A 25,951-nucleotide genomic window follows, 5' to 3' on the forward strand; every position below is an offset into this window, starting at 1 on the left:
TGCTGAACAGCCTTACTGTGACAGCCTTCCCTCAGAGAGCTTAAAGCGCTTATTTTTATGTGGAATAGAGCCTTAGACACCAAGAAAGTCCACGCAAGCTTTATGCAGACACACAGCAGACACTGCAGCCCCATCAGGGACGTGGTGCTCAAACAGATCGGGTGCCAGGGTCGCACTCTGTTGGTGACAGGGATAGGCAGGGCAGGAGGTGCTTCACTCACATGGTGCCTAGTCCCTGGATGGGGACGGTGACGAGAGCCAAGCGCTGCTGTTTCTGCGAGAGCTGAATGCCAGCACATGAGGGGTAGCCTGCAGACTGAGCAGAGTCACTCCAGCGACAGATGCCACAGGAGCTCCCACAGCCATCCACATTGCTCTTTCAAGCTGCAGCTGCACGGCGTGCGTGCAGCCAGCCCCATTACTCATGCGGAGCAAGGAGCTGCTTCAGAAATACCAGCAGCTGCTCGGGGAAAATGTTTCTCACAAACAGCCCCACGCAACCGCAGCGCAGGACAATCAAAAGAGCAGCAGCCCCCTCTCCTCCCATCACCCCACCCAGCGCAGCAACAGGCCCCTGACCTGCCTCTCCCTTCACCCAGGCTTTATGCTCTGGACTTGCTGGGGGCTGGCAGGCACATGCAGAGGCAGAGGACTTGCCGATCCTTAGTGGGAATCTGCATTTATCCGTGATGCGGAGGGTGTTTTATTCCTTGCAGGCAGAAGCACATCAAGGCGAGGTGAAACACTGAGTGCAGCGGAGCCCGGCAGATCCACACGGCAGTGACAGATGGCCTATTTTGCTGTGTTTTTTTGAGCTGCTCCCTCCAGCTGTAGGCGAACCAACACCAGCCCCTTTCCAGCTCTGCCCTGAGCAAGGGCTGGCCGTCAGCGTGGGCTAAGGGCACGGCTCACCTCTTTGGCTGTGGTCAGGGTCACCCGTTGACCTCCAAGGGCTGCACGCAGGCTCCCTTTCACTCACTGGTGGGAAAAGCTGAGATCAAAAGACACACAGGGCTCTGAAAGAGGGTGCTGAGAGCAGGAGAGGCAGAGCCAGCAGCCAGTCAGGAAGGCAGCAGCCCTGTGAAAGCCCTCTCCGGGGCTGAGGACCTCACTTCCACATGCAGATGGGAGAGAGAGAGAAAAGAGGCTTCTCTTATTTCTAAGAAACTCCACAGATCTGCATGGGGCCACAGCGAGGAGGAATCAGGGCTGCAAACCACACAGGGAGGCAGCCCCGCCACCTCTCATCTTCATATGGTATCTGTCTGTTCTTGGCAAGGGCTCCAAAGGCCGCGCAGAAAGGACTCTAAATCTCGGTGGCATTTCTTCCATCCCCAGTGCCTGTCGCAGGCCAGCAAATAGCTCAGCTTTGTTCCCTGCACAATAGGAGCAGCCCTCCACACCCTGCAGCTTGCTTGGTAACATGCTAAGCGGCCACCAAGGCTTTCTCCAGTCGCATCATCCGCTTCAACTGCCCCTTTCAGCACACGAAACGGCAGCCCTCTCCAGGGAACAAGCGTGCCCCAGCACCCAGGAGCGAGCACCCTCACGCAGGCAGGGGTATTGCGGTAGACTCTGTCCCGATAAGGTTACAACCCACGCTCAGCCCAGTCAGGACACTGCCCTCCAGCCGTGGGCATTTGGGGAGAAGGCAACCCCTACAGCAAAGCCGCAAGAGGTGCTTATACACAAGAGGAGGCACCTGTGCACAGGCAAGCTCAATCTTCCCAGCCATGTCTAGAATCAGGCAGGAAGGAGCCTATACCTTGGCTTTTGATCTTTACAGACAAGTTGTTAGTGAAACTCTCAATTAGAGGATTAAAGACAAACGTGCTTCCTGCATGCACAGGGCTGACCTATCCCGCAGCTGCATGAGGAGTCAGCGACAGGTTGGTCCTGCCAGGCTGCCCAGGGGAGGCAGGGGCTCTTGGGGACCTGCTGTGTGCACAGGGCTGACCTATCCCGCAGCTGCATGAGGAGTCAGCGACAGGTTGGTCCTGCCAGGCTGCCCAGGGGAGGCAAGGGCTCTTGGGGACCTGCCGTGCCGTAAGGAAGAGCCAGGGACTTCACCAGAGCACGGTGCAACCCTCAGCCCATCACCCTCTGCTGGTGCTTGCTCGTTTCACCACGGGCAAGGCCTGCAACGTATCGAGGACAGAAGCTCCTGGAGTCTGTTGTCTTTGGCACCACTGAAGTGCCATCTGCAGATACAGGCAAAGAGAAGCTGCTCAGCCCTGGCTCAGGGCACACTGCCAGCACCGCACAGAAAGCCTTGCAGGGGTCCTGGATCCTCATCTGAGCCACCACGTTACACCTCCCCAACCCAAACCTATCACTAACACACCAGATTCCTCTCAAACTCAAGGTCCAATGATCTCTAAGACACCTTCTGGGTAGCCAAGGAGGAGACAATCATTGTGCATCTGTAGACGCATGCCAGAAGGGGCAATTTCAAGGGGGACTGCTTTTGTCCAAACCTCCTTCTTCATGTCTTCCTGTGAGGAGCTGATGACTACAGCTGTATTTTTCTTGTCACATAGGAAACTGGGTGTCTGAATAGGCAGACGTGGGTGGAGTAGGCAGATCACAAACCCTCCAACTTTCTGCAGAAGAAAAACGCACCTAGGTGGGTGACTAACTGCTGGTAGAAGGTTTCCTTCTCAATCTGAAGTGACTGCGCAGGGGAGCTGAGATAGGGGTGACAAAAAGCCAAGACTGATCCTGATGGGAGCAACAATACAGGCAGGGATGCGATACAGCTGTAGGTATGATGACTGAAGCACAGCAACAAGACAGACCAAGTCCTCCACCCTTCTGTGGTGATGTCCCAGGACCGCATGCCCCCCAACTCCCTTGATTTCTACAACACGGAGAGAGGAAAGCAGCATCACAGCTGGGAACATGGCCAAGGACAGCAAAAAGGAAACCGACATAATCAAACAAGCCCCGATCCAGCTTGCGTGCTGCCCCTGTACCCAAGCTGTGCTCCGACTCTGCTGTTTGTTAGTGAGACACAACTAATCACATGTCTTTGTGGCAAGAAACAACTACACAACTCCCCATTTAACAAGACCTCCTCTCACCACCACTACGTTCCCTCTAAGTGCCCTTAACTTCAGCCGTGAGTTTGCAGAGCAAGATGAGGTTGGCTTGCAGCACAGGAGACAAGAACTGGTACATCCAGAAAAGGTCAAAGCATCACAGGTACTGTCGTGAACGGAGCCAAGCGCTTCCCAACAGCTACACATGGTGCCACGCAGGCACTGCCTCCCGCAGCTGCCCTGCTCCGCCGGCAGCCCAAGGTCTCGGCACTGACCCCTGCACAGCTGAGACGCTGGTTGAAGCACAAGAGTAAAAAGTGACAGGGCACTTACCAGAACACAGATCCAAAGTAAATGCTGCTCTCTTGCATGAAAATGCCTGCTCTCAGGTGTGCTCCTCGTTACAGATGCTCATTCCTGTTTATTCCCTCTGAAGTCCAACACGGCTTTAAGGCTGCTTTGAGAAGACCGATGTGTCCCTTGTCACAGGCTGCTACATGCACACTATTAGAGAGGACCTGTGGCAGCAGACTGCCTTGTATGCTGACATCAAAATATATTGAAAGCAAAATTATCCAGGTTGAAACCTTACTGTCACAAGAGCTGTCTGCTGGCAAACAGCGAGACGCCTGCTTCTCTGCCAACTCACAGACCAAGTGGGTATAGCAGAAAGGGGTCAGCTCACCCCTTGCTCAGATCTGCTTTGGGCTTTCCTCAGGCTCCCACCCACTGATACTAAAAGCACCCATGAAGGATGGAGCAGCAAAAAAAAGGGAAAGAGCAAGACTTCAGGATCTGCAGATATCTCCCTGGCAAGTCGATTAATCAATTAAAAATAGACGTCATCCTACCTTCCCATCTGTACAGAGGGGGTCCATATCCTGGCAGCACCCAGCTCTGTCCCGCACCATCCCCTGTGGCTGGACTGAGGCAGGGCCACCGCTTCAGCGCAACATCTCAGCTCCGGCTATTCACAAGCAAATGCTGCTAGCCTAAATACCAGATCGAGGAGCCCTGGTAACCAGAGACAAGGCGGAGGGGGAAGGGGCCGCGCTTCACACGAGAACTACTGAAGTGTGTGGAGAACACTGACTGGACACAGGCCAGATCTTTCACAGTGCAAAAAAACGAGGAGAGAAAACATCCCAACCGACCCCAAGTTCAAGCGAAATTCAAAGCAAGCCTCCATCTGACAGTCAAGAGCTTTGGAGAAAACAGCAATCCCTCCTAGACATGGCATCTCTGAAAGCCAAAGCCCCTGCTCACTTCTAGCAAGACTGGTGGCTCTGCAAGCAGGCAGCTACACTTGAACGTATCAGAAACCGCATAATTTCAGAACGCAAGCATTTCAGCAAAGCCACCAAGTTAGAAGTAATCTCCTCTCGACGCAGAGGTTCACTGTTACTCTCTTCCCCACCCTACCGCACTCGACTTTTCCAAACTGCATTTGAAGCCCTGCCTGGGATTCATTACCAGCAGAAACCAAATTAATCAAAACCGTGTCCTACATGGGATGTAGCTGGTAAAAGCTCAGCTTTAAACACCGAGGAAAGGACTCACCCTCTTGAAAAAAAGAGTTAAACCATTTCTGAGTTGCTGTGTAGCTCACCATGCCTCCCCCTCCTCTCTCCAAGGGAGGAGAGACCACTAAAATCACCAGTTTGCCCCAAACTAGCTAAGGAAAGCAAACGTGAAGTCCCGTATTTGCATTGCTGCCTGTTACCAAGTGCCAGATGCTGTACAAACACTGCGGGAGGGCAAAGGACGAGAGAGAAGCGCAGACTACAAACTCCTTAGATTTAAGCACAAGACAGGAGAAGGGGCAGATACCCACAGCTGGGCAGGAAAGAAGAACAAGGGGTCAGGGAAGCAACACCGATCAGGGTCGGTCTCAGCACGCCGCAGCCCGAGCGCCATCAAAGGGGGGTCATTAGAGCAACGTGCTTGGAAACCCTTTTGCAGCAGCACTCCGGGCAAACAGGAACAGAGCTCAAAAATCCCTTCGTTTCCCCTCTGGGCAGCCAGGCTTAACAAGTCCAGGAGAGTCTAATTACAGGAGAATATAATTGGATAAAATAGGATTGCACATGATTTCTGCTCTCTTGACGACAGCACGAGGACCCAAAGGGCAAATGTGGCTCTTCGTGCTGGAGCTGGCGTGCAGGACGCGTGCTTGCCCTTCTTTTCTCTAACTGCTGCAACTGCCGAGCAACACCTAGGGTAGCTCCATTAGGAACAGGCTGACTCAACCGATGAATCACAACAAGCCACAATAATCCCTGCTTCAGTACAATTCAGAGCTTCCACAGAGCAGCCAGTGTGCCAGTTTCACTACATATCTATATACAGGCACACACACTTATGTATATTTAACACACCCAGGTATATATTTATAAGTGTACGCACGTATAAAATGACTTCCCAGGAAGTGGGGCAGCAAGTGTCTGAGATTTGTCCCCTCCTGTCCCCCCAGCATCCACTGCTCTGCAGCTGCAGGAAATGTCCCGACAGCCACACATGTGCAGTTTTCCCTCAGTTTTTCCTTCTTGTTCCACAGTCACTCATGACTTTGCACTATCGGGTAGATTCTGCACTGATTTTTCTCTTCCTATTTTTCTCTCCCACCAAGGGGACTTTCTCAACATCTAAAAGCTCCTGAGTCCAGAGGACCAGGGGTCGAGTTTGCTTCCAGTAAAATCAGAACCTTTAATGTTTGCCTTTGCTGCAAAACCGCCTCTTCACAATTGAGGGACTGCCCATCTTTTCATCAGCTTTGTGCTTTTTTTTTTTTTTTTTTGGTCAATGAACAACTGCTCACAACCATTTTTTACCAGAATAAGAGCAGATGCTGTTTCACTGCCTGGGAGAGTATTATCCTCCCTCCCTTCTGATGCTTCACAAACCTGTATGCTGAAGTCTGCTTTGGCCACAGTCTCTCAGGCTGCCCCTGAACAACTGGCATCTGGTCCTTCATTTGGCTACAGCCTACGGCAGTCACTGCAGAGTCACGAAACCATCTAAAGATTGACTTGAAAGAAGTTACACACGTTGAGCGTAACTCACTGCTGGCTGAGAAAGCAGAAGACATGAAGGAGTGAGCGAGTGTATTTAGGGATGTATAACTACTGCCTAGAGGAAGAAGAGGAGGAGGAAAAGGGCAGCACGTTTTCAGGCTTCTTTTAGCAAAGGGGAGAACTCCCCTCTTTGGAGAGCACCGAGAACCTCCCAGCCAGGTTCAAGATCAAGCCACAGCAAGACCAGCGAGTCACTGAAGCTGGCAACTTGCACAACAGCAACAAATCACTCTGTTCAGAGACTGATGGCACCTCCAGAGGTTGGGGTGGTTTGGTTTTGTTTTTTTTTCCACGCTTCTCTTTTACATCTGTCCCGACAGCCACATCATTACGCTGTACACATACCCTGCTGTAATAGTACACCACAGGGCAGTGAGGACAGACTGGACTGGCGTAGGTGTCTCTTGTCTGCTCTGCACTGGCTCCCTTTTAATGAGGTCCTCCGTGCCCAGCTGGGGATTGCAAAACCTCCAGTATGCCCTTGGGCCTGGACGGGGAAGAGTGGATGCTTTCTCTCTAGTCTTCAATTCACATCCTTTCCCCTGCGACAAGCTGAGCCAAATTCTGCTTAATTATTCAACGATGTGCTGGGATCTCTCGGCGCTGCACTGTGGGCACTTGTGCCATGGGAGATGTGGAGCTGAAACTGAACCCAGACACCCAACGCGTCTGTTGGACCTCTGTTCTTCAGAAAGGCTGACAAGGCTAGAAATAGCTCCCCGGTTTAAGAGCACACTAAGATGTACTCACAGGGTGTGGGCCCCCACAGAGCAACCAAAAGAGCCTGGTCAGAGGCAGCGGGTGCTCGGGATAACCCTGTCCATATGTCCAGGGCTTTGATATGCAGATGGGAGCCATTGTGAGCTTCAGCCCCATCTGTACACCGAGGGGAGCTTCATGTACAGATTGTTTGAACAGATCTATTTAACTCCCATGACTAAAGAGAATTCCAGCCTCCAGGAGGATCCAAGCATCCAGATGGATGCCAGCACACCAACATTCAGAAAATCTGTCACCTTGCGCAGCTCCTGTCCCAAGTGCGGAGTAGGGGGGAAAAAAAAGCACCCAAACCCAACATTTTGCACACATGCTCAAGGCTGGGGTCAGCTGAGGAAAGACCTCTCTCAGCATCAGATCTTACACCTCAAGCGCAATGCGTTCCCCTTGCAGTTCAGCTGCAACACGAGCTGGGAAATCCCTAAACCTGCTGGGAGGAAACGCTGCTTCCCTGCCATTAGCGACTGGCTACCAGTGTCGTGATTCCACAGGAGATTTGATCCCACTCGACCCAGAGAAGGGGAACCCCAGACTTTCAGACAACTGTCAGTGTACGCTCACGGGCAGCCAAGGGCACAGAGGAGTATTTACTCAGAGGTGATCAAGGATGAAGGCAGCAGATGCTTTCAACACATCAAATATTGCAAAAACAGCAGTGGCAGAACACGGCCCTCCTGGGATCAGGGAAGGCAGTTGAGGGGTGAGCAGCCTACACCCCAAAAAGATGCCATGCCTGGTAACGTATCCCCCATCCTCTCCTTCCTGCCATGCCCTCCAGTGAGGGGGAGGATTCAGCCAGCACAATAGGAGGGAGAAAAACCCCAGCCAGCCAGATCAAGGCTTTGCCCCCCCTGCACATGCCACAGACACATCACACAGACCTGCAGACCTCGTACTGCATTAAAGCAGAGCCTGAGGTGCTGGGGGAGGTGCTCAAAAGCATCTCAACCCAAGAACTTCTCACCTTCAACTGCAAATTGTGCTTGAATTTAGCACATGAAAAGCCTTAATTGATTCACTGCTGCGATGTAACACCGAGGGACAAACTTACACCAGTCTCACACCTTGGTTGTGCAACCAGAAAGGTACCATTTACCATTCACCTGCTGTCAGAGCTTGCTGGGAGCCAGGGGCACTGCTGCGATGCCAGTTTGGCAATGAAGTCATTGATGAAACTCAAGAGAAAACAGGCTGGGCACCACTAGATCTAGCAGTGAACTACTGGAGAAGTCATAAAACAGAACAGTTTCCAAATAACTAATTTTGCAAGACAGAAAAACACAGGGGAGCTGTAGCAGACCAGATTTAAACAGCCAAGACTTCTTGTTTGTGCAAGAGGGCTATCTCAAACTCCAAGGCAAAGCAGAAACTTTCTGATACACAAATACCCTTTGATGGGAAAGTAAACATTAGAGGCTTATTTACCTTGCAAGATGACTTCTTCAGCAAAAACCTGGCGGGAAGGAGAAGTGAGAGATTTCAAGCATTAACCTTGCACGAACTCTGCCAGAGGATCAATTTTCCAACCTCTAGGCTCATTCTCCCAACTGCTTCAGCCCGTGCATGAAAAAGGACACCCCTGAAACAGGAGAGCAAATCAAACTAGATGTCTGTCTAGGGGCATGACTTTACAAGCGTAACTGAGGAAGGAGAGAGAGAGAAAGAGAGATGAGACAGCTGCTGTCAGACGATGTTGAAGCCAGAGAACAGCGGCTTCCCCTAAAACAGTTTCACAGCATCAGGAAGGCACAGTATATATTCCTTTCTGTTGTGCTACTCAGATCTTCCTTCACCATCTTGAGAACTTGGACCAGTAACCAGATTTTTGGCAATATTGCGCAGCTTATCCCTGGAAAAGTAAAGCCAATCTCCGCGCAGAGGTAGAAAGAGAACAGTGTGTGTCATGTATCTCCTAGAGACTTTATTATAAGCCACAGCAAAACATCACTCACTCAGAGGTGCTGGGGGGCAAAGCCATGTTCTGACCTGCGCAGGACAGGTAGCAAGAGACAAGCATCACGGCACGGAGACCTGCGGCTCTGTTCATAATTAGTACGCTACAGTAAGGACACATCAAACGCCTCTTTTTCCACTTAGGCGCTAAGCTCTACTCTCAAATTTCCTCCAAGCACATTCCCATAGCAGGGGATCGTAACACCCTTTCAGTGAAATTAACTCACACCGTGTCAAAAAGCGTGCCACAGAAAAAGCACACTTTTAGGTCACAGCCACCAGGATCCTTTCCAGCGTCCCACAGACCAACCCTTCTTTCCTGATCAAAGGCTAAGCAAAAAGAAACATCAATAATTTATTGTCCTGAAGGGGACTGCACATTCCCATAGCAGGGGATCGTAACACCCTTTCAGTGAAATTAACTCACACCGTGTCAAAAAGCGTGCCACAGAAAAAGCACACTTTTAGGTCACAGCCACCAGGATCCTTTCCAGCGTCCCACAGACCAACCCTTCTTTCCTGATCAAAGGCTAAGCAAAAAGAAACATCAATAATTTATTGTCCTGAAGGGGACTCGATTCCTGCAACATTATAACTGGTACATCATCAGAAGCCAAGCACAGCAGAAAACAAGGTATCAGCAAGTCACCGGTCTGAATCTTTTGGGGAGAAGTGGGAGGTAATGACATCTGTGGAAGTCAGCTCTGCATTTCTGCTGTCACATCTAAGCTCAGATCCACCTCTTGAAGGTGGGAACACTGTGCCAGCAGGTCCCAGTCACTCACAGAACAGGAGCCCACCAAACTTTGGAGCAGGCTTGGGGAGGACCCCCTGTCCACAATCTTAAACCAAAAGAAGTCTGGGCAGATCGAAAGGTACCACCTGCCCTGTGCGTGCATCCAGCTGGACTGGAGGCATGCAAATCCCAGCAACAACTTCTAGCTGCAGTTAAATAATGCCCACCGAAACGATCGCGCAATATCCTCTAATAAAGAGAAAGAAGGATGGGCACTGCTGCGTTACAGAGAGCGCAACCCTGGCATTCGGAGGGGCCATGCAAAGACGCACACAGCTCCCAGGGCTCTGTCTGAGCGCACAAAAGACGCACACTTGGCGCTCTGATTCATGCTGGATGCACACAGACGCGCACAAGCAACCAAGTGAAAAAGCCTTCTCTACATTGTTTGGAAACAATCTCAATACAACTCACACGTCAGCCGGAGCGCCGGATACTTGGTACTTACAAGAGGGTTTGCTGTGTCTGTCTGCTGCCGGAGTCAGGACGGGGTGTGCGCGACTCGGAGGGAAGGTGCATGGGGATGTGCAGAGAGGTTCTCCTGCCAGCGGGGCCTGGACGGATGGGAAGAAGGGCCCCAGCCCCTCTTTGGGCCCCAGAGGCAGCAACACTTGTTCAGGGGATGGAGCGCAAAAAGGCTGGCATTCCTACAGCAGCAAGGACAATGGGGAGGGATGAGGAGGCGCTGCCATAATCAAATGCAGGCCAGCTGGCCCTCCCCCAGGAAGGGCAGGCACCTCCTTCACTTGCCAAAGGCTTTGTTTTCTAAGCCACAAAGAACAAAGTGGGTGAGGAGGAGAGGGAGAGGAGGAGGAGAGCGGAGGAGAAAGGGCTGTGGGAGTGAATCCACACATGAGCGCAGGTATCCCACTCAGAGATGTCAACACAGATAGAGAGGGGATGGGCACTGCTCTGCCCGCTCCACACAGAGCTGGGAAGCAGCAGCTCCTTGTGCGCAGCAGGAAGAAACTGAGGATGGCTCGGGATCACTACTGAGGAACCAGCACAGGCTGATGGCCAGGGGTCCTCTGAGGGAAGGGATCCAAGGGTGGCAGACAGAGAACGCCACTGAAGAAACGGCTCCTGGAGCAGGGCCCAGAGATATCCCAACAAGGGAAAGGCTACTGCTGCTCACCCCAGCCATCCTGAGCGGTGGGACTCTGAACAGCTTCCCTCAGGAAGCAAATGCAAGGCATGGGCCCACACTGCGAGAGGCTCCCAGGCCACGGCAGAGCAATGCCTCTACTTTCCTTGAGCACCAAGAGAAGCAGCATCTTGCACAACACCCTGACAAGCAGGAAAAAGCCCCTGGGGCTGCCTCAGGCCCTCCTGTAATGACAGAGGCGGTGCAGCTGTGAGGCTCTGGGCACCCCAGCACCGCAGGGCTGCGGGGCATGCAGGTGCTGAGCCGGTGCGATGGGACTCTGCCCTTTCTGGTTGGGTCAGTGCTTTCTTCCAACAGAGTGGCTTTTGCCAGCAAGTACCATGCGCCTTCGCAATTGACCTTCTGCAGGACTGGTTGTCATCCCTGGGCTGGCAGAGACCGTGCTGGGTGCGCCAGCTCATCGGACGTGCCACCGCGAGTTAGGTAGCTGCAGTGCTGACAGGGCACACAGCTCTCACATGGGCCGTTTCAAGCCTGCGGACACAGGCAGCTGGGCATTTTGCTCGTCACAGAGTGGTAGGGGTTGAAAGGGACCTTTGGAGATCATCTAGTCCAACCCCCATGGTAAAGTCAAGAGCATGTAGAGACCTGGTGATGTAAAAGTGACCTGGGAAATAATTTCAACCAGAGAAAGCTCAAGAGAAGAAAAAGTGTGAAGGCTAACAGGGTAAGCAAGGAGAGGGAGACTTGCTCTAGCTCCTTCTGGTAATCATGGTGTGTCTACGGCAGCGTTACTGTGAAGCCAGGACAGGCAGTGGGAGAGAAGGGCAGCAGTGACTGCCCTTGCAGGCACCCCAGAGCAAAGCCGACATCAGTGCTTTTGGTACAACATACACCCTTGCTTGCTCAGCTTCCCAGTTCTCCCCCAAAGCACTGTGTGGTGCCAGATCCCAACACAGCCTTGGAATTAAGTAAACAAGGGACAGTGGCCAGACCAGGCTTAAAGCCACAGGAAGATGGCAGGTCCCCGAGTATGCCCGCACTGAGTTTGTGGTACTGAAAAACAATCCTCTGCCCGCAGTCAGAGACGGGGAAGGCAGCTTCCTTGACTGCTCCTCCTGCCTCAGCCCAGCCACCATCCAGCCCTCGTCAGGCACCAAGAGCTCCTGCCACAAAGGAAGCGGGGACAAATGGAAACATCCAGCTTGGCACCAGTCATGGCTTTGGGAAGGGAACCCTGCCAGCCCACGTGCAAGTTCCATGCGGTCTGGCCCAGCTCAGCCTGCCTCATCATGGAGAGCTCTGGCAGGCCATCAGGAACTGCCAAGCAGTGAAAAACACACTACGGTGTCTTGACGGACCATATGGGGTTGTGCTGTCCTATCCTGTGGCCTGTCCAGCAGCATCCTACAAAACACTTGCCTACCACATGCAAAAGAAGGGCCAGCGGAACAGAACCTCCCATTCCCAGTAGGCAGCGAGGTACGTGAGGGATGGATACCACGATCCCCATGGTTGGTGCTCCACTCCCTTGGCACACGCTGAGATGTCTGGAGAGATCTGAGCTTGCCAGCTCATTACCATAGCATACATTGCTTACGCATCCTCAGGCTCCTTCCCCAGATCCTGGGGTCTGGCACACTGCAGGCTCTTTACGAGAGAGAAAAATCAAGGACATCGCTTAGTTTAGACTCCTGCTGTTGATCCCCTCGGATATCAGGGAAGAGAGAAGGGGGTTAGGCAGGCACTGACAAGATCACTGCAGGAAAGTCAAAGAGAATGAAATCAGTTTAGATAAAATCTTCTGCTTCCCCCCCACCTGCCAGATCACACCACTGACTTTGCTTTGGGAAGGCAGAAAGCACTCTGGAGATCAAGATCAAAATAATGGGTACTGAAAGAACTTTCATGTTGCGCAGTGACTTCTGCACTTATCCTACAGCTGCAGGATGTATCCCCTCCACACCCCTGGTTTCAGTTGGCCACTGGTTCACAACACACACATTATTTTTACAACAGCAGCACTGTTTATATTTCTACTGAAACCAGTGAGATCAAAATCCTCCTCCCTCACTAAGCGAGATACCTCTCCTCCACACCGAAGCAGTGTGCAAACACACTGTGCCACTATCGTTCAGCTTTCACTGGGGCTGCGCAGCATGAAAGGCACAACCAAGAGGGGAGGTGCTGCTGCTGCCCCCAAGGACTGCATCCTCAACTGTCATCCACCAGAAAGCAGCTGTATGAGCGGTGTTATGAAGCCCTAAAATAGGCCATCTTTGGGTTCTGTGTAACATTTGTGCCCCCAGGAATGGTGCAGGTTTTGAAGCTGTGGAAGAACACCCGTTGCCATTGAGTCATGTCTGACCACCCTGGCAGCCCAAGAGCTACTACGGCGATGTAGTTCCCACACCCGAACAGAGGACGGAGCAGCCATTAGGTGCCACATCTGTGCTCCAAAGATCTCCAACTTTGGCTGGGTAGGTTCATGCAGGACTATCATTTGGTTTGGCCACAGGCTTGCCAAGATGCCGAGCACAGCTTGGCACCTTTGTTTCCCTCTGCTTATCTGACAGAATATGACAAAACACATCCTTCCCAGGATGCACCATGATGGCAAGGGGTGTTCAGGGGCCAGAGCAGGCCCCAAATGTCTGTGGTCAGTGAGCAAGCAGAGCACAGGTTCTTGCTGTTCTCTTACGGCACAGAGGGGCACCCTCCTCTCCTCTGAGGAAAAAACATAATGACACATTCTCACAGCAAGAGGGTCCCCCCTCCTGTATGGCAAACTGCATAGATGAGCTAGAGTGGACCTGCCGAGCATCACCAAACTCAATCCTCGCTTGTCCCGACAGCAACGTTCTGGGCTGCCTTCTCCGCTCTCCCCCCTCGCACAGGATGCTTCTCCCTGTTTTCATGTTTAGCTGAATTTCCTTCCCCCTCCTCTGAGCACTTCTGGCTGCCAAGGCAGCTCAGAGACAGCAACTAAGTGGCACCTACATCTGGTACAGCTTAACATTTACTGTCTATTCTTTCTGGAATTTGAGAACTTCAATACCCAATGTTTGTACAAGTGTGGAATAAATGGAGCACAGGCTCCCTGGCCTTCTGTGCTTGCCAAAGCTGTGTTTTAAAATGCGCTTAGAAAATCCTATTGTTTATTAATCTACAACTTTAGAAATTAAAGGACAGCAAATCCAACTGCAGGTCTGCTGAATGGGTGTACTTGCATTAAACCAAACAGGTAAGAAGGGCAGGCACTCAGCAGTCACCACACGTATCCTCTCCTGCTTCACAGATACCTGGTCCCCTTGGGTCCCTCAGCCATGCAGCCCAGCACCCCATTCTGGTGCTCCAGTTTCTCCCACAGGCCTCCACAAGAGAGCAGCTGGGCTATATTTAGGGCTGAACAGCAGGGTACTACTCCATACAGGCTGACTTTGCCAGCGTGTAAGGATACCATATGAACAAAATGTAGGCAGCCTACCCCGGCCTGGTGGCAAGGACTAGACACGAGTAGCCAAACTTTTGGCCAGCACTGTCATGACTCTTCTGTCCATTGCAGCCACAAGAGGGGCCTACAAGCTGCAGCTCAGACAGCAAAAGACTTATTCTTAACACATACAGACATTTTCTTGAATACACACCCACCCCTTCTTCCACATACTGACTCCAGACACACGTGCGTGAATGGGCTTTTTTGCAGGTCACGGATCCATCCCCCTGTTGGTGCACACACTACGTTTCACACCTTTCATAAACAACCAAGCTCTGGACTGAGTCCGTGCAGGCTTTTTACATCTTCCTCTATGCAACAGATGCCTTGTCTTACCTTGTCAAAGAATTCATACAGCCTGACTGTCTCACAGATGCGGTGCCTGTTTTCATCCAGTTGAGTGCAGAACTCCTCCAGTTGATCTCTGTAGGTCTCCAGCTTTACCCTGTAAGAATGCACATCCACAGAGGAGAAGTCTTCCCATCGATCCATCTTCTTTAGTGCTTCCTGTCCCCTTCTGCAATATTCCTGAAAGCAAAATGCAATTGTATATGACTACAGAGACCTGACATGGACAGCAGATAGTCCTAGCTGTTAATGACCTTGAAGGCTAATTAAACTGTTTTTTAAGGTTCAAATCACATAAGCAGGGGTGTACTTGTTTACAGCAGGATTCTGAAGTGTCCTGACCTCTGTTATGATTTACATGAGCCACAAAGCAGCTTGTAAAGGCCTACACAGTAAGGCCACATGCCAATCAGGATCAAAAAAAAAAAAAAAAAAACAGTGTTACAAGCACGGCAAGGGATTTAAAAAAAAAAATTCATCTTCCATCACAGTAGTTATTTTCCTCAAGATTGGCAAATGCCATCTACCACGGGGCTGAGCTGGTGGCTTTGTTTACAGAAGGAGAGCAAAGAAACTAAGTAGTGTGAAGGAAGTATACACACCTTGCTCATGAACCCTCGACCAACGCCATCTTAGCGTTGTGGGTTTGGCTGAGCACGTACAAGGCACAATTGCCACCAACTCAAGACTCTGGAGAATACATTTTTCCAATCAGACAACACTTACACTGGCAACAAGGTCAAACTCCCTGAACTGCTTCTGTGCTTGAAGCAGCATCTCCAAAGAATCATCCAGGTTGACCGTTTCCTTTAGCCGTTTTCTGCCAACATTCTCAATCCAACTGCTGACCTAGAAGAAAAGGGAAAAGCTCCACTATTAGTCACTCTGTGCTACTCACCAAGGTAGGCCTTTATGTGGAAAGAGCAAGGAATTGCTCTCATAACGCTGGTCACTTTATTACTGGAAAGAACGTGCATGTACACTTCTCCCCATGTCCTGGCATTTCAGCCTGAGCCTCCTGCTAGGAGTTTTTCCACTTCGGGTTACTGAGTAATTGCAAAGCTCTGCTATTGCTCACTAGCCTCAGGCATAAACACAGCAAGTAGCTGCTTGGGCTCTGTTTCGGGTGAGCCATGGTCTAATGTAGGTCTGCAACCTGCAGGCTGGCCTGATATTCCTATTATTGTTACCCCCAAGTGGGATAAAATCTCCCTACTGCCAGATTTCCTACACCACTTCCCTTTTCTGACTGGTAGGACATGAACTACGTCAGTGTGAACATACTGGTGGATTCTCCCCATCTGCAATGTTCCATGGTTCCCTGAGACTCTGTTACTGGTTTTCTGAAGGCAGCTCTGCACAAAGCCACGCAGTAACTGCAGGTTCCTCAGCGGATCTCAGCCACTGCCACAGTTACAAGCCTATACCCTCAAACATGGGTAGAGACCTAAGAAGAGCATCCTAAAAGCAAAGCAGACACAGGAGGCCAAACAGGATAACACAGCACCTCCATCAACAGTGAGTTTTAAAAACAGGCTAGTAAACTTGTCTGCAATGCTTCAGGCATAACTGCACCTGCGGGAAGGGACAGGCTAAGTGTTTCCTAATGCCCACGCATCCTGTTTTCCTGTATCATCTAAACCCATATCCCAACTCAACCCCACAGTCAAGGACAACCTCCTAGTCTTGTGGACTAAGAGAGGGTCTGTGCTCATGGAACAAGCTCATCAGCAAGAGGAGATGGCGGTGGGTTCCCAGGTTGTGACCCACTCTGCAGAGGGGTACGCTGCTGCTCCCTACAGCTCCTAGGTAGGCGCAAAAGCAGGCACAGCTGCTGCCATCATTGGTGACCTGCAAGCAAGCTGGGAGCAGTCAGTTTTGCTCAATTCAATCAAAAAAAGTTCATTTTAAAGCTGGGGCAGGTTGCAGAGCCCGCCTTGGTGCCTTTTTTCATTTCTGTTTGGTATTAGGAACCTCTGTGTTTAAGGGAGTCTTTCCTAGGTTCTTGCATCACACTTCTTGTCCCGGACACAGTGCATGGCACCCAAGTGTCCACCTCCAAATGGGAAGTCATTAAAACTCTTGGATCCACCTTGGCCTGTGAAAACAACAGGTAGGCTACAGCCTCCTTTGCAAATCCAGCTCCCTGCAGAAGAGAAGAGCCCAGAATCCTAGAAGAGCAATGGTCAAACTGGTCCTAGTACTGATCTTTAAGGATTCAGGTTCCTAAGGTCAACTCCAAACAGCACACAACCCTTCGCACACACCCAGGGTAATAAGTGATACATAAACCTTCCCAGTGTTGACAAGTTACACCAAAGGAGACTATGCGACTCCATAATTTCAAGGCTGAGTTTAGGCTTAGGAAACTGCAACACAAAGAAATGTCTCGTAGGATGCTCAGACAGCCTGAGCTACTTTATGATTTTTTAAGGCTTTCTCTACATAGCTAGAGGTTTCAAAGGTCTTTCTGAAAACCAGTGCCTGTTTGCTTCAGTTATCCCATGGCTGCAAAGCGCTTCAATAGACAGCACATGAAGGGAAGTTGAAGCTCCCACAGAAGTGCAGGGGGTGAGGGGGTTGAGGGTGGCTCTTGGGCTAAGGACAAGAGGCTGCTCCCTGCCTGCAGACTGTATAAAGGGCTGCACCCAGAGGCAACCGGAGTGTGCCTGGAGCTGCACCCAGAGGGGAAGGGGTGTGCCTGGGCCTTATCAGATAGCAGGGACCTGAGCACTGCACAGGAATCTAAACAACAGAGTGGGCAGCAGGGACGCGCAGCTAGCCTCAGGTATGCTATGTGTGGCTCATTCAGCAGCAGGATGTAGGCAAACCCCGCAGGATCGACAGCCCGGAGGGGACACGCGGACTCGTCATCAGCTTGGTGCCATTGCTCTGCTGCTTCTCAAGATGGAGCATGAAGAATGGCTCCTCAGTCTTGCTAGGAGGGTACTTTTGCTGATCAATGTAAAAAGACAACCCACCTCCAAGTGTACTGCTCGCCACTACACTGTGGTCTTTACGTATGGATAAGCATCATGGAGGTTTATGAGGTTTGACCGATCCACACCTAGAGAGCAGCCAGGAGACTTTTACTTAACTTAATCTGCCCCTCTACTCCACTGCGGTGAGGCTGATCCCCCTGCAGTACTGTGTCCAACTCTGGGCCCCCCAACATCAGAAGGACATGGACCTGTTGGAGTGGGGCCAGAGGAGGCCACAAAGATGATCAGAGGGCTGAAGCCCCTCTGCTGGGAGGACAGGCTGGGAGAGTTGGGGGGGTTCAGCCTGGAGAAGAGAAGGCTCTGCAGAGACGTCAGAGCCCCTTCCAGTGCCTAAAGGGGCTCCAGGAGAGCTGGGGAGGGACTCTGGATCAGGGAGGGGAGCAATGGGATGAGGGGGAATGGTTTTACACCAAAAGAGGGGAGATTTAGATGAGATATGAGGAAGAAATTCTTTACTCTGAGGGTGGTGAGACACCAGCACAGGTTGCCCCGAGAAGCTGTGGCTGCCCCATCCCTGGAGGTGTTCAAGGCCAGGTTGGACGGGGCTTGGAGCAACCTGGGCTGGTGGGAGGTGTCCCTGCCCAGGGCAGGGGAGTAGAACGAGATGATCTTTAAGGTCCCTTCCAACTCAAACCATCCTGTGATTCTATGATCATTCTACACCATCACCTTGAGAGATCAATAGGCCCAGCACCTGCTGTAGGATGTACAGTCAGAGGGTGGCAGCAGGCAGTCACTAGAACCGACAAACAGGCCTTACCTCCTTAAAACATTCTTCCACTTTCTCGAACTCCATCACCAGCTCCAGTTCCTGGATGCGTTTGTTCGACAGCATCACCAGTCGGTGAACACCCTCATCCACTCGATTATAAAGCACGCTGGCAGCATCAAGTGCGTCTCTGGAAAGGGACACAAGGGTGGTCAAGGGTTTTGCATTAGATCCTTCCGCCAGCACTTCACGCAAACATGACCTGGCTAACAGCAGCACTTCAGTCATCCTTCCCGTGGGACCCGTCATGGCCATCTCCATATGGAGAACAGAAGGAGAATAATGCTGCTCCCTGCGTGTTCCCGTGATTCACCACTCTGATCGCAGTGCAGACAACCTGGCAGGACAGACAAGGGCATCTCCTCCCAGCCAGGCTCCTTGCAAAACTCAGTGTACTTGTCACACTTTCAGATAGGATACTCAGCTTTTCTCATAAATGCAGATTATTGCATCAGTGGGCTTTCACAAAACAGAGGCTCAGGCAGTCTCAGTGTCTAAAACCACCTCTTGAATTTAATTTAAATAAGTAATAAGCAATCACTAAGAAGCAAATCTCTCCTAAATGACAACAACAACATAAAGCACTTGATGCCCCACTCACTCTCAGGAATTTCCACCAGCCCAACAAAAATACAAAGCGTACAACACCTCAGCTCCAAGAGAAACTGAATTTTTACAATGTTGTGCCAGAAAGACTCAAAGACAGGCATTCCGGCACAGACAGCCGTGCTGACCAAAGCCCAAACAGGCAACACCAGGCGGCACTCTCCCTGCCAGCCTGGCCACAGCAGAAGTTAACCTCCTCCATCCACAGGCAGGGATGGAGGGGTTCGGGCTGGAGCCCCGTGCCCTCGGATGCTGGAGCCAGGGACTCTGCGAGCCATCTAATCCTGGCACGATGATGAATATTAGTGGGTTCCTTTCAGATGTGTGCAGCACCTCTCCAGCACAGGTTTGGCCAAATTAGAGCCAGGATACAGAACAGCATTCAAGCTTTTTCTTTCTTTGCACCCCTGAACTTCTTATATTACTTCTGCTTCTAGATTTCCCCTCCTTTTACAAGCACAGGCTCAAAAGACGCCTTCAATAAAAATACTACAGCCTTCTTCAGCTGTGCTCTACACTGGCACAGTTCAGCTGCCTGAGCATCTCCTGTACTCACCCTAAACCAGCTTTCATTTTGCAACTGTTTTACAACCTTCTGGCTTAAGAGAGCATGGCTTTTTTCTCATATTATTAAAATTATCCAAGGCACTTGTGAAATAGGTAGCTAATAAAACTCTGAAAGCTTTGTTAATGGAAATTCAGAGAAGCAATTCAGCATTCACATTTATTTCTGTCTTAGGTTATGGGCATCTTGAACCTATGAAATGCAACTGAATACAAGCATTTAGTGGCAACCGTCCTATAGTTTTTAGACAGCACTTAAGTGACGCGAGGTAGTACAATAGGTCTGGACAACTAGCTCTGCACAGCAGAAATCCATCGGATTTTTCCATTCAGAATTCCACCCAGTGAGCAACAGCCAACTTCTCAAACCTCAGGCTCTTAGATACTTTTGTTTTTCCTTTCAAAATGCCATTAGACCGAATGAATTTCTCCAAAGCACAGCCAAAAAAAGCCTGAATTGTTTCTGGACTAAGATCAGTGCTACTGCGGTGCAGAGGAGACAGGTTCTCTACAGAGAATCTGCAAGCTTCAATGGAAAGATCCAAGCTGTAACGTCGCTCCTGCGTTTCCCGAAACCACCATAAACAAACAGTGATGATATGAGCCTTCTGTTTCATAATCCTTTCCCAGGGACAGACCCAGATCCAACGCAGGAGACTTGCAGCAGCAGAGCCGTAACCACTGTCCGAGCTGAGCTCTGGAAAGTGTGTTTACAGAGCAGGTTGTGAAGGCCAGTTCCCGTCAGCAGCAGTGACACAGCTAGGACAGCTAATGAGAAACAGTTTGGAAGATGGCTGGAAGTTGTATTTGGCAACAACACGAATGCTGTTGGGTTTTGTGCAGCAGAGTGGATCTGTCAGGTATTAGTTTCTGAATAAGGCTCCGGCACGCTGAGGGCCAGACAGGCAGACACCCTTCGGTCTTACTCCCACGGGTCTGAAGTCCCTGCTGGCGTGAATGCTCTCACCCACTCAGGAAAGCACACCGATACAGCAAATGCTCTTCCTCCCACCGGCACAAACAAGCCAGCACCTATAACTTTAGACATTACAGGCTGTTATATGCAAACATTTGCAATTATCCTCTCGTGAGGCAAAATATTTTTCCTACCTTTCTCTAAGCTTCCATGGAAATCACTTTGGTGTTGATGCTGCTTCTTTGATGGCGCTCATCAACAAGCTAGATCGACCTGCTAGACTTTTCAGTAATGGGAGTCCTTATGTCCACCCAAGCCCATGATAAAGAAAGCATGCATGGTTTCAACGCTTAACAAGAGATTGCAAGATGGTGACCTTATGGCGTAGCAACTGGAAACAAGAGTTCCAGCTCCTGCGTTGGCTGACCTACCACAGAGCGTGATCTGATACAGGGGAAGGGAGCCAGGAAGTCCCACTCCACCGCTTTCCATACCTGACAGAGGAAACAGGACTCCAATTGTCTCAAATTTGAGTAGTTTTCCTTGACAGGAGTCAGCCACAACCTGGGCTGCAAGGCTCTACATACTAAAGATTCCCACATAGCAGACAGCACGTTTCCCAAACTCACATAACAGACTCTCCTGAAGACGGCACTGCAACTATGGAGAAAAATCACCCTTAAGATAGAGGGATAGGAAGCAATTACAAAACAAATGTGTTTTCATTATTTTTTTTTATAAACAGAAATAGGCCTGTCACAAGCTCACTGTGTAAAGAGGTGAACTCACTGTGCCACCATGGACAAGCCCAGTCTCGGAGCACACTTGAGATCAGTACTGGCCTTACGACCAGCGTTAACTCCAGGGAAAGTCATGTTCAAAAACGCAGTACTAAAATACTCCTGCTGGCCCACCCACCGAGCCCCGAGGAGCCCACGTCAGGAGAAGGGGTTTGGGTGAACTGCTTGCTGCTGAGCTGAAGGACTGAAAGAAAAAAAATCCACCCCAAACAGTGCTCTTCTGACCCCAAACAGGTTCCTTCCACGGAAGGAATTATCCCGTATTACTGGAAATATTAGAAAAATAAAGAGCCAGACTCTGAAGATCTCGAGAAGACCAAGCCTTCCTTGCATTTGCAGAAAGTGGCAGGGAAGACCCCAGCTAGAGCCTCCAGTTTAGAAGCGAGCACTCGGCCCTCCGCACCTTCGGATGTGATACATATCTCCGCAAATAACACGGCACCTACGCATGTCTACAGATACTCAGTCATCTTCCCTTGATCTCAGCTAATTCAGTGGTACTAAAAAGTGACATCTGTTCCTGAACGCACACATGGAGACACTGCTGTACTGCTCCACAGGCATCTCAAACCATCTCAAACTTACCTGCAGTCAGCCGAGGACGCATTTGGGAGCTTCTACTGTGAGCAGAAACTGGACAGAGAATTCATTTCAGGTAAGTTTTCATTTTCAGTTGGGCTGTTTAGGACCTATATCATTATCTAAAATCCCTTACTCATGCCATTTAAATCATTTTGTTTTCTGTGAATGCTTACAGCAGGCTATTGATACACTTACCAGGGCACAACCCGATACCCACGGCTGCCCCTTCTCTTGGTCCTGCCCTCTTGGTTTGCCAAGTGCCTGACTGCGCACAAGTCACCCAGAAAAAAAAAAAAGCAAAACCAAAAAGTGTTTCCAAACGCTCCTCCAGGCGCAGAGCCGCAGAAGGACCTTCAGGTGTGGCCTTACACCATTCCTCCTCCTCCGCCGAGTTCTTCCAGCATCCCAGCACCTCAGTCCTTCGTTACAGGGTCCAGCCACACTGTTTTCACACGTTCTGCCTCGCTTGGCAGGCATTCATTAAAACCTCCACATCTAGTTGTTGGTCTTCCGTTGCATCTCCAAGGTAACTCCATTCATATGTTGTCAGCTCCTGACAGTTCACTTTTACCAGCCCGACAGGCTCGCCGACTACCATCCATCTTTTACTCTCTTACACAGAGGAAACTATAACCCTTTCCACCCTGCTGTATAAAGTAGGTAGGCAAATGAAGCCAAACAAAGAAATCGCTCACAGTTCATGGGAAAATTTTTTTTCCGATTCACTGAGGCACTTCCAGTGCTCGCAGAAAGTATCCATTGGGCTTTAAGCATGTTCTCCCAAATTGCTGTACATCTGCTTACTTATCTACACATGCCCATCCATTTGCTGATCCACAGCGTAAAAACTTCTTCCTAAATAATTTCTAATATACCAGTAAACTCAACAATATCCTGCAACAGGGAGCTTCATGGGGAAAACGATACCTTGCATAAACAACTAGTTCTTTTTCAGAGTCAGACTTGGAGGTTTCTCATCCCCGTCCCTCATTGCTTGGAGTAAACAACCCAAATATTGAAATTTGGTTGAAGAAGAAAAAGTGACTTCCATCCCGCCACACAAAGGGAAACACCTGGTTGTTAAGCACGTTAAAGATATTTTAATAGCGGCCCGAGCAAGTCTGAGGAAGAAAACCAGAGAGTTGTTTGAAGTCAGTGGAAAGTCTCGTCTAAGCTTAGATTTGTTTGGATGCATTGCAATTTCCCTGCACATGTGACTGTGGTAATAAGAGTCTTTCACTACATTCTTCCATGGTCAAATCATCCAAAGTAATTTTGCAATAGTGCAGAGTCAATATAATTTATAGCAAAAAAGGAGTAGCCCGATGTCAGTTTATGTTTCCCCAAATCCTGTTTTCATTGGGCAATTATCGTTTCAGTGGAAAAGGTTCCAAACATCTTCCATTTTCTGGAGAAGTGCCAAGTTGTTGTATAATGGTAGGGTAATTTTAAACCTATAATTTAAAAAAGACCATTTCTGTCTGAATCCGTCCTTCAAAAAAGCTAGCCTCGGAGAGTTACACTTTAGTTTTCAAAGCAAAATACCTGATTTGTTTTCGAAAACAGAAGGCCACAGAAGAGGCATCCAGCAGGCTTGGAAACGCAGGTGCTGCACGAGCCTCGCCTGCCGGTGCCAGCGAGACGCAAATAGAAGAGCGCAGGGAGGGAGGCAGCGGAACCATTACTATTCTGGCCCTTGAAAAACTACACTAAGCAACAGCAAGAAGAACAGATCTAAAGCAAGCGCTAAAACCAGAGCTCACCCTCTGACTAACCTTGGTCCACTTTAAAATGGTAAAAATTCATGGATGGAAGGAAAACAAGACATACTGCCTTTTGCTAAGTGTATTTGATGGGTTTTAGGCAAGTATATTGCAGCTAGCTTGCCCTGGAAAAATCAGATATTCCTGATCTTTCTGTAATTTAGAAGAAACACAGTCAGACGTTACAATATTACACAGAATCCCAGACTGGCAGGGGTTGGAAGGGACCTCTGGAGACCATCCAGTCCAAGCCCCCAAAGCAGGGTCACCCAGAGCAGGTTGCACAGGAATGCATCCAGGCAGGTTTGGAATGTCTCCAGAGAAGGAGACTCCCCCACCTCTCTGGGCAGCCTGTGCCACTGCTCTGCCACGCTCACAGCGGAGAAGTTTTTTTCATGTTGAGATGGAATTTCCCATGTTCCAGCTTGTGCCCATTACCTCTTGTCCTGTCGCTGGGCACCACTGAAAAGAGAGTCTGGCCCCATCCTCTTACCACCCGCCCCTTAGATATTGATAGGTATTGGTGAGATCCCCTCTGTCTTCTCTTCTCCAGGCTAAACAGACACAGGTCTCGCAGCCTTTCCTCATCAGAGAGGTGCTCTATTCCCTTGATCATCGTTGTAGCCCTCTGCTGGACGCTCTCCAGCAGTTCCCTGTCCTTCTTGAACTCGGGGGCCCAGAACCAGACACAGTACTCCAGATGCGGTCTCACCAGGGCAGAGCAGAGGGGGAGGATGCCCTCCCTTGACCTGCTGGCCACACTCTCCTTGATGCACCCCAGGATGCCATTGCCCTTCTTGGCCACCAGGGCACATTGCTGGCTCATGGGCATCCTGTTGTCCCCCCAGGACTCCCAGGTCTCTCTCTGCAGAGCTGCTTTCCAGCAGGTCAGCTCCTAACCTTTACCTGTGCATGGGGTTATTCCTCCCCAGGTGCAGGACCCTCATCCAGTCTTCCACTGCTGGTGCTGAACTTCCCTTGTGGATGTCTCTACAGGTTTTGGCAGAAAATGAATAGGATCTGACAACTAGGGGATTTAAAGGATGGCTTCGTCCAAGGACATCACTCAGATCATCTGTGCTGATACCTTGGCTACAAATCATCTAAACATCCGGAGCAATGCTTCAGGAAGAAATCCTTCCAGCTTTGTCCTGCGCGCCTGAGGGCTGTTCCACAGGAAGACAAATGCATTTAAGCCATTCTCGGTTACGAATGCATTTTGGTAGCAACCTACCCGACTGCCATATTTGTAATGATCCCAGAAAAGCAGGTCAACCTCAAACACACACTGCTGCTCTTCAAGCTGAAAACTTCACGTGCAGCTGAGGTTAAAATTCAAACCGGCCATAGTGAAGCTAACGCAGATATTGCTAAATAAACTGTAATTATTCTCTGCAGCACACAAATAGCGACAGTGGTTTTAATTACCTAATAAAAGCATTTGAGGAGCTGGGTACGGTTTTTAGAAGCCTGAGGTGTCCTTAGAAAGGCACAGAGGTCAAACACCAAGTTTGGGGTTGTTTGTGGGATTCTTGCCATTCATGATGCGAACAGGGGACCTGGCTGAGACCACAGACCTGCCTGAACCCCTCCTCACCAGTTTACCTGACAAGCACACGCACTGGGAGCGACCCATCCAATTAACACAGCACACCGCAGACTATAATTGCCGAGAAAATCCTCTTCTAGAGCACAGTTCATTTGAACATGTTTTTAGCAGCAATATACTCTGAAGTCCCTTTAAAAGCAAAGGGATTGATGCATACAGTTAAACAAGTGTCCAAGTGTGGTCCCAAGCTGCAACCTTTGATTTTTTTCCCCAGCCTGGCTTGCATTCAGTTACAGTAAAACTGTGCTCAGGCTTTGGCTGATTTTAAATCCCAGTAAGATCCATAAAACTGACTGGAAAAAAAAAAAAATATTACAAGAAATCCCAAACCAACAAGTAGCGTGCTTATGGGGAAAGCTCACCCCGCTGTGCAGCCTGAGATAGGACATGGAAACACTGTTCTGGGAACACCAAGCATCAGGCTATGGTTTTCTACCAGCTGTAAAAAACCTCCTACCTCCGCACCTCATCCCATATACATTAACCTATTTATTTATAGTTGTTATTTAGGTTGACTGCGCTAGTCTAACAGCGGTGCTCGTGGAGTTAGGACCACCAGGTTTTCAAGATGCCCTGCTCAAATATATACCCACTCGCATTTCAAGCCACACACTTATTTCCCTCATACATCCTCCTTATGCACACTCCCAGCGTTTATGATACATATAATAGCAGTGACTGTGCTACTAACTACCCCAACGACAAAAATATCTACCCCAACTCAGCCATATAAAAAACGGTGCTTGTGGG

The 25,951-nt window shown here is 50.0% G+C and overlaps 1 protein-coding gene across 1 annotated transcript in view; it reads right to left on the reverse strand.

Moving 5' to 3' along the window:
* Positions 1-25,951, reverse strand: part of PLEKHG4 (pleckstrin homology domain containing, family G (with RhoGef domain) member 4) — a 105,742-nt gene that overhangs the window by 11,077 nt on the left and 68,714 nt on the right. The window contains 3 exon segments of the mRNA XM_009883255.1: positions 14,579-14,770; positions 15,317-15,439; positions 18,353-18,491. Of these exon segments, the coding sequence (XP_009881557.1) occupies positions 14,579-14,770; positions 15,317-15,439; positions 18,353-18,491 (454 nt within the window).

This window comes from Charadrius vociferus, unplaced genomic scaffold, assembly GCF_000708025.1.
Source record: "Charadrius vociferus isolate BGI_N301 unplaced genomic scaffold, ASM70802v2 scaffold964, whole genome shotgun sequence".
Classification (NCBI taxonomy): domain Eukaryota; kingdom Metazoa; phylum Chordata; class Aves; order Charadriiformes; family Charadriidae; genus Charadrius; species Charadrius vociferus.